The following is a 12,301-nucleotide window of genomic DNA, read 5'->3' as shown; positions in this document are numbered from 1 at the left end:
ACACAGGACATTGTTAGTTTGATTCTTGTGCTCTTTCTTGTATTTTGGATCTAAAATTCAGTGTATTATAAAATTGATACAAGAGGTCCTCGGGTTACAACACAGTTCGGTTTTATGACAGTGACATAACCTGAATTTTGGTGTAAGTTGAAACACACCCTAGCCTAACACAAATGGAACACTCGCGCCTTTAACAGTCTAAAATGGTGTAGGTAAGCGTACTGGGGGACATCCACTCCCTCACTCATATGCCCCATTACTGTGTATTCTTCTGCTGCACCGCAACCAAACTAGTTCGTGTACGAGTCCGTAGGTATGACGCTAATGGCATAAGCCGAAACACTCAATTTTTAAAAGTTTTTATGGAAGTGCTTGTCGTAAACTTGAAACATCGTCATCATATGTCGAGACTATTGTAACTCAAGGACCCCTTGTATTGGTTCTTGGCCTTTTGTCTGAGATCATGTGTACAGTTGACATTGCCTGCTTCCTTCTGCTCTCTGTTGACTGACTATTCTCTAAGCCTGTTAATATTGATATTATTCTAGTTCTGGTATGTCCTTTCAACATTATCTTAAACTAATCGCCCTTATTGAATCACTTATTTCTTGGATTTAGTGTCTTCTACCTTCTTCGTTTATTCCCTCATTATGCTGGACCATGTCTTTTAGTAGCTTCCTGAGAAAAAATAGGAGGTAAATATTTAAAAAAAATTTTTTTTTTTTAAGTTTATTTATTTTTTACAGAGACAGAGAGTGAGTCAGAGAGAGGGATAGACAGGGACGGACAGACAGACAGGAACAGAGAGAGATGAGACGCATCAATCACTAGTTTTTCATTGCGCGTTGCAACACCTTAGTTGTTCATTGATTGCTTTCTCATATGTGCCTTGACCACGGGCCTTCAGCAGACCGAGTAACCCATTGCTAGAGCCAGCAACCTTGGGTTCAAGCTGGTGGGCTTTTGCTCAAACCAGATGAGCCTGCGCTCAAGCTGGCGACCTTGGGGTCTCGAACCTGGGTTTTCCGCATCCCAGTCCAACGCTCTATCCACTGCTCCACCGCCTGTTGAGGCAGGAGGTAAATATTTTAGACTTCTCACACTCATATCTAAAAATGTCTTTATTCTACCCATAATTCTGATTTGTTGTTTAGCTAGGTATAGAATTGTAGGTTAGAAATCATTTGAAATTCTGAAGGCATTGTTTCTAGTCTATATTGTTTTTTAAGTCCAATGCCAATTAAAATTTCTGATCCTTTGCATCTGATAAGGCTTTTTTCTCTGAAAGCTTTTTGGTCTTCCCTTTTTCCTGTGTTTTTGTTTTTAACCTCATCATGATGAGCTTAGTGTGCATCTTTCTCAGTTTATTGCACTGGGCTTTTGGTAGGCTCTTATAACCTGGAAACTCATCTTCAGTTTTGAGAAATTTCCTTGTGTTTATAATTATTTTTCTCACCTTTTCCTTACCTTTTCTCTGTTTCCACTTATCTTTTTTCCTACTTTCTGGGAAGCTTACTCAATTAGTTCTTCCTGCACTTCTATTACATTTTTATTTGCATCCCCTCTTTTTTTAATTTACACAAGCTTTCTTAAGGAATGGATACTCACATACACATGTATATGTATGTTACATGTTTACATGTAACATACATATCTTGGATGTGATATATCCCAAAGACATTAAATATAATTTGATGTTAGAGTTTCCTGCACTTCCTTTACTGCCTCTGCTTCTTCAGACTCATTTTTCTTTTTGCTGACTGGTTTATTTAGATCTCTACCCTTTATATTAGAGGCTCTCCTCAAATGTCTGGTGATTCTTGGCTCTTTGTTCATATTTAAGGATGAGACTTCAAAATACAATGATTGGAAGTTCATTCTGTGTGCATGATGGTGGGATTTGAGTGGTAGGTCTCACAATGGGTGATCATGAAGGGACCTGGCTCTTTCTCAGAGGACTTCAAAATGTCAGTGTCCCTAGGTCTCATCTCTGAAATTAGGTCTTCTGTTGAACTAGGAGCAGTCATCTGACTGCACAGTTTGGGAAGATAAGTTTGGGTTCTGACAATTCTTTGTACAAATTTCCCTTTTTAGCTCTTTTCCACACTTCTGCCTTCAGATGTACCTGATCCTTCAGTCCTTGAGCTTTTCCAGGATCTGGAGAAAACCTTATCATTATTGTTTGACTCAGTAGTATTGAGGTAAATAACAGTAGTAGACTTGGTACTAATATTGTTATTAACATTTTTAAATCACTTAGGTGAAATTGCTCCAATTTTTTTATTAGATATTTTTATATTATGAAAGTATGATGTTCTTATTGTAACAATTTAAACCAGTGGTCACCAACCTTTTTTGGGCCATGAACAGGGTTTTTTTGTTTTTGTTTTTTGTTTTTGTATTTTTTTGAAGTTGGAAACGGGGAGGCAGTCAGACAGACTCCTGCATGTGCCCGACCGGGATCCACCCGGCACACCCACCAGGGGGCGATGCTCTGTTGCAACCAGAGCCATTCTAGCACCTGAGGCAGAAGCCATAGAGCCATCCCCAGCGCCTGGGCCAACTTTGCTCCAATGGAGCCTTCGCTGCGGGAGGGGAAGAGAGAAACAAAGAGAAAGGAGAGGGGAGGGGTGGAGAAGCAGATGGGCGCTTCTCCTGTGTGCCCTGGCTGGGAATCGAACCCAAGACTCCTGCACGCCAGGAGTGGATCTACCACTGAGCCAACTGGCCAGGGCAACTGACAGGTTTAATGTCAGAAAATATTTTCACGGACCGGCCTTTAGGATGGGACGGATAAATGTATCACGTGACCGAGACAAGCGTCAAGAGTGAGTCTTAGACGGATGTAACAGAGGGAATCTGGTCATTTTTAAAAAATGAAACATCGTTCAGACTTAAATATAAATAAAACAGAAATAATGTAAGTTATTTATTCTTTCTCTGTGGACCGGTACCAAATGACCCACGGACCAGTACCAGTCCACGGCCGGGGTGTTGGGGACCACTGATTTAAACAAATCTGTAGTGTTTAGGTTCATCTCCAGGTAGTGCTCCCCTATGCCTTCCCCCTAAAATAACTTGTATTAACTGACAGTTCTGTAATTAATTAATACCTTTCTTACTGCCATACAAATACACACAAAATGTTTTGCTTCTTAAAATAAAAAAGATATTTATACTATACACATTCTGTGGCTTGTTTTAATCATTTAGTATATCATAAACATCCCTCCAGGTTAATAGAAATAACCAAATAGTATTTTATAATATGGTTAAACCATTCCAGTGTTTCCAGTTTTTTTTTGTCTTTTACTATTCCAAATAATGCTTTGATAAATATACTTTTATACAGGGCTGGGCAAAAGCAGGTTTACAGTTGTGACTGAACGAAAGTTTATTCTTGTATTATTTATTAATTATTGTATTGTTTTTCATACAACTGCAAACCTACTTTTGCCCCACCCTGAGTATCTTCTTACATGCTTCTATTTCTTCTTTGCCTTCTCAAATCTGAAATTTCAGTTTTGATTCATTTGTCATCTGCTTAGAGTACTCTCTAAACATTTTCCTTCAATAGGATACCAGGTCTCGTTTATCCAGAGATATGTTCGATCAGCTCCCTGCTATAGAGACCCTAAAGCAGTGACAAAGCAGATGGTACTGGATGGCTCAGCAATATGTCCTCCTAGCAACAGGTATCGCACTAGCTGAAAGACTGAACTCTGCTTGCTGGCCTCTGTGGTTGATGTGGCAGCCTTTTCCAGCCACAGGGACCGGGAGCAGTTCAGTCCATCACTGCAGCCCTGTACCTTCCAGAGTCTGGGCTCCTCAGAATGCAGTGAAACCTCAGTCTTTGCCCCAGGCTGGAAAAAAAAAATCTAGTCTTTCTGCAGCAGTTTCCTGGTTCTTCCCTCACATGAGAGAGTGTAGCCCTCCTTGGCTTTCTTCCCTTAGAGATCTCAAAAGAGCTTTGGACCTCAGATGGGCCTTTCCCAGCACATCTGCCTTTGTTCTTGTATTCCTCCTTGGAGGTAACTGGGCCAGAGATGAGGTCAGGAATTTGTGCTGTGACTACCAGCTTCCCAGAATCTCCTCAGAGCAACAGGTTTTCTTTTCCTCTAATGTCTCATTATTTTCTGAATTACTCAAGAACGTTTCTATTTCCTAATACTTTTTATAATATCAATATCTAGAACATTCCCTTGTGTGTTGCATATGAAAATGGATACTGACCCTGCTCTATAAGATTTTAATGTCCAGAGAGATAAGAATGTTGAAAGTTAATAATCTTGGCAGCGATAGCAAAAAGATGTTAACTGAGATTCTTTTTAAAAGGACGTCAAAGTAGTCACATGGAAGAGATGATATTGCGCAGTGACATTTTCCTTCTCTCTCGTTTGATAACTTTGCCACCTGGCTTAGGAATCCAGCATAATGTTGGGTGTGTGTCCCAAAATCTGCTTGGTTGGTTTTCAAGTAGACTTTTGGAACATAGTCTTTTCATGAATTGAAGTCTGGTTGTATGAATATTTTGTGATATGTGACACTTTTGGTTCTATTTTTATGAAAGTAATTCCTTACTTCCCTCTCAGCGGTCTTTTCTGATTAAGAATATTTATAGAAGCTGGGGCCTTTCACAGCCATTTTAAGGAGCTCTTGTATAGTATGTGATCTGTCTGTTACTATCTTATTTAATTTGTTACTTTGAAAGAATAAACCACAGGAAATGGCCTACTGCCTTGCCCAAAAAGGTACAAGATAGCAGTGGGGATGTAGTCTGAGAAATGATCTTTTTTCTCAAAATTTTCTGTCCAGCGCTTTTCAAAATGATATTGTTCACCTTAGTTTTCTGTTCACCTTTAAGGATATGATGGATCTATATAGGATAATCTGAAATACCAATTTAATTAGCTTCTCTTTTTCTCCCTTGAAGCATTGCTATGGCAACAAAAGAAAATATGACTTCACAGAGAGGAATGTTGAAGTCGATTCAGAGCAAAATGAACACTTTGGCCAGTATCCTTTTTGGAAGCTTGAAATCGTGGGTCTTCTGGGTGTGTGTGTGTGTGTGTGTGTGTGTGTGCGCGCGCGCATGCGCGCGCGCGCGCTTTCCTGTCACTGCCCCCAGCAGGTTGTCGTCATCAGTAGCAGAAGCAGCACTAATTACATAATGTGCATGTACCCTGCATTCCTACTTCATAAATGCATGTTGTTTGTGTGATTATTTTTATTTTTTTTGAAAGTGCATATTGTTTAGTACCATTTCTGAAAGATTGCACACCAGAGGTTTATTATTAGATTGAGGAGAAATTTATAAATGTGAATTTTCAAATTGTTCACAAAATTATTTTACTTTTCAAAAGTTCTTATATTCATGTTAGAACTCCATGGTATACATTATTCTTACCTAAACATCATAACTCATACGCTTCTTTTTTCAGTTTGGAGGACAAGTCATTGGGAGATTCTTAGAAGGGGAAAGAAGAAAACAGGCATGCATAGATGACTTGCATCTGCTTACAGAGTATTTTCATTGTGACTTGTGTTCAACTCAAGTCATGATTAGATTCTATGATAGTTCTATCAACTCAAGTCATGATAGAACTCTATGAAAGATTCCCTGCTTATTTGTTGTGACCTCTACCTTTTTAATTCTTCAGTTTCTAAATTAAGTTGGTATTACTGGTAACGTAGAGAAACCCAGTGGGGAAACTGGTAAGCCTGCTACTCTGAAGCTTTTTGCTTACTCTCTAAGAAATAAAGCCTTTTAGGGAAAAAGGTTTCCTTCCCCAGTTACTAAGGTAGAAAAGGGCCTATATAATTTTCAAAAGTGTAGTTTCTTCTCATTTGGATAATTTAAAGTCCCTTTTAGTCTGATACCTTAGTTGCCTAGGGAAAAGAATATTCTGCAGTGTGTTGGTATTTTCCAATTTTTGCGAATTTTGTTTTAAAACCACACATCCAAAATTATTTATATTATATGTAGGGCTATACAGTTTACAGAGTACTGTTCTATACATTATCTTATTTTCTCATCACAAATTACAATTATTCTACAGGGATGTGTGTTAAAAAATCAAATATAATGGATGTGAGTTAGTCAGGACTCCATAGAGTGGTAGTTACAGAAACCAAATTCAGGCTGACTTAAGCAGAATAGGAGGGAATTATTTTATTCATCTATCTGTAAAATTCAAGGGTACAATTTGGCTTAAAACGTAGCTGAATTTAGGGCCTCAAATATTAATATCAAGAACCTGCCTTGGCCAGTTTGCTCAGTGGTAGAGCATCAGCCCTGTGTGTAGATGTCCTGGGTTCAATTCCTAGTCAGGGCACACAGGAGAAGTGACCATCTGCTTCTCTACCCCCCCCCTCTTTCTCTCCCACAGCCATGGCTCAATTGATTCGAGTGCAACAGCCCCACACAATGAGGATGGCTCTGTGAAGCCTCCACCTCAGGCACTAAAAATAGCTCGGTTGAGAGCATGGCCACTTATGGGAAGAGCATCAGCCCCAAACGAGGGTTGCCAGGTGAATCCCATTTGGGGCACATGTGGGAGTCTGTCTCTCTTATCTCCCCTCCTCTCACCTGGCAAGGAAGGGGAAAAAAGAATCTGCCTTTCCTCTTTGTGCCCCACACCTACTCCATCTCTTATTTCTGTTTTCCTGTATGTTGCCTCATTTTCAGGCAGGTTTTTTCTCATGGTGATAGAGATGATTATGAGTCAACTTCTACCAAAAATCCTTTGGGAAAAAAGTGTCTTTTCTAACAGCTCTGGTAGTCTCAGAGGACTGTGGTATTCCCCAGCTTGAGTCACTGCCTATTTCTAATCCAGTCACTGGCCAATAAGAGGGAGTATTCTTCCTGGCCAATCCTGAGGTTGTATGTACACCTGATGGCAGAGGGCAAGGTCAGCTTTATCCTGTTACATGGACTGAACTAGATTAGTATAGAAAGAGAGAGGGGCCTGGCCTGTGGTGGCGTAGTGGGGATAGTGTCGACCTGGAATGCTGAGGTCGCCGGTTCGAAACCCTGGGCTTGCCTGGTCAAGGCACATACAGGAAGCAATGAACAACTAAAAGTGAAGCAACTATGAGTTGATACTTCTCGCTTCCCACCTCCTTTCTCTGTAGAATCAATAAATAAAATCTCAAAAATAAATAAATGTTAGAGAGAAGGAAGGTTCACTAAAGGTATGCTGGAGTAATATGTCCCCAATAGACAGGGTTTCCTAATTCCAAAAGTTTTCATACTTTCTAAGGAGGTTGTTGCTCCTTCTTTTACTAATTAAGCAAGGAAAAATTAAGCATTTACACTATATGAGATTTGTACCTTGTAAAAGTTTTGCCTTCAGCTTCCTGATCTTCTACATTTTAAGAATTATATCTGCAAATTATTCTTTTTTTCATTACTTAATTCAAAATACATATTGATGACTACAGGATATAGAGCTCTGTTCTAGATGCAATGAGCAATTCAAGATGGGAAGAAAACATGGTCTAATCATACAATATGTAGAATATATAAGTATACAAATTCAGTTTCTGCCGGGAGTCATTGTGTTACAGAAAAACGTGATGATCAAGCTCTAGTATCCTAGCTGGTTGTGTTGTTGGTTTCTGACCTTGACCTAATACCTCTCTTAACAAAAAGGGTGCACCTGCAGGTGTATAGACAGAAACTATTGCTAGAAATGCAAAACAGTATAGGATATAGTTTGGTCTGCAACATACAAACAAGTAAGAGTGTGAAGATATTTTAAACTACTAAGGAAAATACAGCTGTAACTGCTACAAAACCCTTGTTCCCCAAATAGGACACCTAGAGGAGTTTAACCCACTTTCCTACCATATCCTACCTACAGGTGGAAAGTAAGTAAAAATTCTTAATAGAAACAGTGCCTGAGTATACAGACCCTAGAGTTGGTTCCCACCAGTTGCCAATCCAGTGGAACTTATCGATAGGCTTCAAAACTCTCTGGCAAAACTTTTCAGTCTCCTGAGAGAGGATAGAGAGAGACAGAGTGTGTGTGCTGGGAGGGCTGATGAGGGAAGTAGGGGAGGCGCCGTGGGTGGAATGGGGATAGTGCTGGTGGCTGGCAATGTATATGCCTCCCTGTTTCTGATCACCCTGACCTGAAGCCTGGCAGTAATTTCTTAAAACATGGCAGCAGCTGTCCTTATTAATTTCTTCTCCCCTCTCTCTTATTAATTTTTGTTTAATCTTACTTGTGTACTGCAGTGTTACAGGGGCCATAGCATTTTCGCTTTGATATGTGTGTCTGCTCAAGACTGTACTCCATCAGTATGATTTTCTTCTCATTACTTGTTTCTGGACTCTGCTGATCTCAATTTTTGTGATTTCTGTGACTTCACATTAAAGAGGCTTCCAAATATGCCCTTAATAAAGATTTCCCAAAGATCGGTTTCCTGCTGTGAACAGCCTGATCCAGCGAATCAACCTTAGAAAGCGGCGAGACTCGCTCATCCTGGGCAGTGTTATTGGTGTCTGTACCATCCTATTGCTGCTGTATGCTTTCCATTGATGGGACATCTCCAGGGACTCTTGACAACTACTACTCTCGGGCCCTGACCTGGAATAAGGAAAAGTGGGAAGGAGAAATCGGCCGTCCTGATAATAAGCCTGATAAGTCAAGACTGACAGTGTTGGACACTGACACGGTCGGGTTGAGCTGAAGCCAGCTTTTCTGTGCTGTTTTTTCTAACACACACTTCCTTCTGTGTTTAGTTTTTGAAAAAGAAAAAGTTTGCAGTTGCATTTATCTCCCCAGGAGGTAAGTAAACCAGTCAGGACAGAGTTTCTGTGCTTCAGTAGCAGTGTTGAAGGCCGACGACACGCCCGGTCTTCTGGCCCATGCTTCAGAAAGCCAGATCTCTGTATCCAAAGACTGCTTTCTTTCTGGCTTCCACAGTGGGTTGTGAATAAAACAGTACTTTTCCTTTTCTTTTACACTCATGATGACAAATCACAACTCATTTCTTGATAATCTGTGCTATAAATATTTCTACTCTTTAGGTATTCGAGGAAAATGCCATTTTTCACAGATTTCTTTGAGATCCTGACGGGCCACCTTCAACAAAGTTGAGGTTGTCTGGAACGAGAAACACTGCAAAAACAATTTTCTTTTTAATTGTGTGCACATGGGTTAACTGTATTGCTGGAAAAACATCAAGAATGACAGGCTTATTTTAAAGGAGTCAATTACTGTTCTGATTTTTGTTTATTCCATTGAGTTAATATTTGCTACTCTAAGAAATTGAAATTTTAGTTCTACTAGGACAACAGAAACTAATAGCCAATGTCTGTCACTGTCCCCAACTGTCCTTCATTATGTCAGGATTTGCACTGGTAAGTGAGCGAGGGGACTGCTCAGTTTTCAGTGAGATCAGTTGAAAAAGCCACATGTAAAAAGACAGTGATTGAGGGGTCACCATTCAAATAATTCCATTTGTAAATGCTCCACGATTTATGAGCAAAGTTTAAAGAACTACCGCGTGATATAACAAGAATTCTGTGTTCTGTGAAAATCTATTCATTCCAAATCTGTTAAGCTTTTCCAAACATCCAGAGAACAGTTTCACTGTTGAAGATGCATGTGACAGAATCTGTCTCCATCTGCACCTGTCTCCTGTCATCATCCCCAGACAGTGACAGAATCTTAAACTACCCACCAGAATTCAAGTTTAACCATTTCTCAGTTTCTGTAAATGTATTTCTTGTCTAACTACTACCATGAATAGTTTGAAGACTTCCACCATCTGCAGTCCTCACTAAAGAAGAAGGCTGCTTTCACCATTGGAATTTATTATGGTATTTATAATATTGGCTTCAGAGTGTGCTACCAGGAATTAAAGGCTATCAATAATTAATTTGTAACTACATCATAATGTGTCGATGGTGTGTCATTTACATGAGCTTGATGTACAGGTTAATGGGTATACTAACTCATGATCTGATACAGAGACTGAGAGGTTTTTCATTCTGGTGTCAAAGTTTTATTATGTTCTGGGTATGAAAGGCATTTGATTTTTTTTAACTATGGGGTTTATTTTTCTAACTATGGGTTGGTTGATTAATAGTTGATTGGGTCTGCCCTTAAAAGAAAGTTTTAAGTTTTCCCAATGTGAACCTTCCAAGATCAGCGAAGTCCATTTATTAAATTCTCTGTTGGGAGAACAAAATTTTTCTCCCCTGATGCTTTATTATCTTTGATTTTTCAAAGGGCCTTGATTGATGGTTGTACCTCAGCCAGAATTTATGGGACTTTGGTTGCTATATAATTGGCATTTATAAATCTGAATTATCCTAAATAAAATTATTTATTTAATTATACTACCAGTCTTTTTTACTGGTCTGATTATTTGGTGCATTCATTGAAGCTGAGTGTGCGACACGAAGCTCGATCCTGAGCTGCTCTGGCTGCAGCTCAGCAGCAAACCCTCTGACAACGCGTGAGCCTTTCCATTGGGGTTCTGCTTAGATGAAGTAACGGGATTGCGTTGGTTATTTTCTTTACAAAGATAAAGAAATTAGTTCTTCCAAGGAAGTTGAAAAAGCATGGTGTAGATGTTGGTGTCAGATGTGTCTGACTCGCTCCCAGCGCTGTAGCCCATAGTGAGGTGACCAGGGCCGAGTGCAGATGGCCGGGACAGCACCCACCCTTCCCTCCGAGGTGCCTGTATTCGCAGAAAGAGAACCTAGAGCAAGGAAGTGGAATTGTGCCGTTCACAAGCAGAGGCTCACTTTGGACCCAGTGGTGGCTGATTTAAGAACTCTTTCGGTTTCATGTCATCGGGTTTTTTGTGTGTGTGTGTTACCATCTTGGTTTTTTTTCATCATTTCGCTGTCCTGACAGACCCATTGCTGGGCTCTGGAGCCAACAGTGAGCTACTCTCAGAGCAAGTCTGAGCAGAAGGAGTTTCCTATTGTTAGAGATGTTGCCTCTTAGGGGAGCAGTCTCCCTTAGCCACTGTCTTATATAAATGATCTTTCCTTTGGGGATCTTTTTGTAACCACTCAGAACTTTACATTTCACTGGAAAGTATGAGAAGCCATGGCAACATAAAGGCAAAAAATTCCAGAAGGCATACTTTTGAGATTTTGTTTTCATGCGTGCTGGTAACTTTAGTAAAAGTTTAACAAATCTGTTACTAAATTTCAAGCCTAAATATCCAAGTGCTTTAGTTGCTCCGCCCTGGCTACCTCTGCATTCTGTTGTTATTACTATGAGATGCTGAAGGGTCCCTGTAACCAGCGTTGCTCATCCTTTGTTTGTCTAATGTTAGAAAAGGGCTGCCCTCCACTGTTTCTCTCTCCTCGTACCTAAATCCACTTTGCAGAGAATGCCATTTTCTGTGCTGCCCAGTACTCAGATCGGGCATGAGTACAATCCTGAGGATGGAGGCAGATGATGAGAGATCATGAGGGCACTTTTTTATTTTTTTTAAACCTAGAACCAAATACATTTACTTTAGTTCTTTCCTATTAGCTACTGAATACATCTAAATAGATAAATGTACTTACTGAGCCTTTTGGCCTCTTTGCAATTTAGGCATCTTGGACTTGCATTCCCATCATTCATTTTCTATTTCACTGTTAAAAATCTCAACTTGGTGAAAAGGACTTTAAAGAACTGGACTAGCCCTGGCCGGTTGGCTCAGTGGTAGAGCGTCGGCCTGGAGTGCAGGAGTCCGGGTTCGATTCCTGGCCAGGGCACACAGGAGAGGCGCCCATCTGCTTCTCCACCCCTCCCCCTCTCCTTCCTCTCTGTCTCTCTCTTCCCCTCCCGCAGCCAAGGCTCCATTGGAGCAAAGTTGGCCCAGGCACTGAGGATGGCTCTGTGGCCTCTGCCTCAGGCGCTAGAGTGGCTCTGGTTGCAACAGAGCGACGCCCCAGATGGGCAGAGCATCACCCCCTGGTGGGCATGCCGGGTGGATCCCGGTCGGGTGCAGGCGGGAGTCTGACTGCCTCCCTGTTTCCAACTTCAGGAAAAAAAAAAAAAAAAGAACTGGACTAGCCTTTTTGCTTTCTAATACCTTACATTTGATCATTAGCTAGATGTGATTTCTTGGAAATTGAGTTTTCTGACTTGCAGCATTAAGCTGGGGATAAATGGCCATGTCTAGTGTTACACTAAATCTGTGGCCAATGTAACTAAAGAACAGATGGATTTTGTTTTCATGCGTGAAAATGTAAGTGGTTGCATTCCATTCTCCTTTTGGATTAGGTTGTTTAGCCTGGTCTCCAAAAAAGATGCAGAGCTTTACATCATGGTCTTTA

The 12,301-nt window shown here is 40.5% G+C and overlaps 1 protein-coding gene across 2 annotated transcripts in view; it reads left to right on the top strand.

Annotated features, from left to right (window-relative positions):
• Nucleotides 1–12,029, top strand: part of GOSR1 (golgi SNAP receptor complex member 1) — a 49,183-nt gene extending 37,154 nt beyond the window's left edge. For both annotated transcript variants that reach the window (XM_066363583.1, XM_066363582.1), the window contains exons 8-9: nt 4,934–5,016; nt 8,422–12,029. In XM_066363583.1, coding sequence (XP_066219680.1) covers nt 4,934–5,016; nt 8,422–8,546 — 208 coding nt within the window. In that variant the 3' untranslated portion in view covers nt 8,547–12,029. The remainder of the gene's footprint in view (nt 1–4,933; nt 5,017–8,421) is intronic.
• Nucleotides 12,030–12,301: the final 272 nt, after the last annotated feature.

The sequence above is a fragment of the Saccopteryx leptura genome, chromosome 2 (assembly GCF_036850995.1).
Source record: "Saccopteryx leptura isolate mSacLep1 chromosome 2, mSacLep1_pri_phased_curated, whole genome shotgun sequence".
NCBI classification, from domain to species: Eukaryota; Metazoa; Chordata; class Mammalia; order Chiroptera; family Emballonuridae; genus Saccopteryx; species Saccopteryx leptura.
The sequence above is the reverse complement of the archived record's forward strand: the minus strand, read 5'-3'. Positions and strand labels throughout refer to the sequence as shown.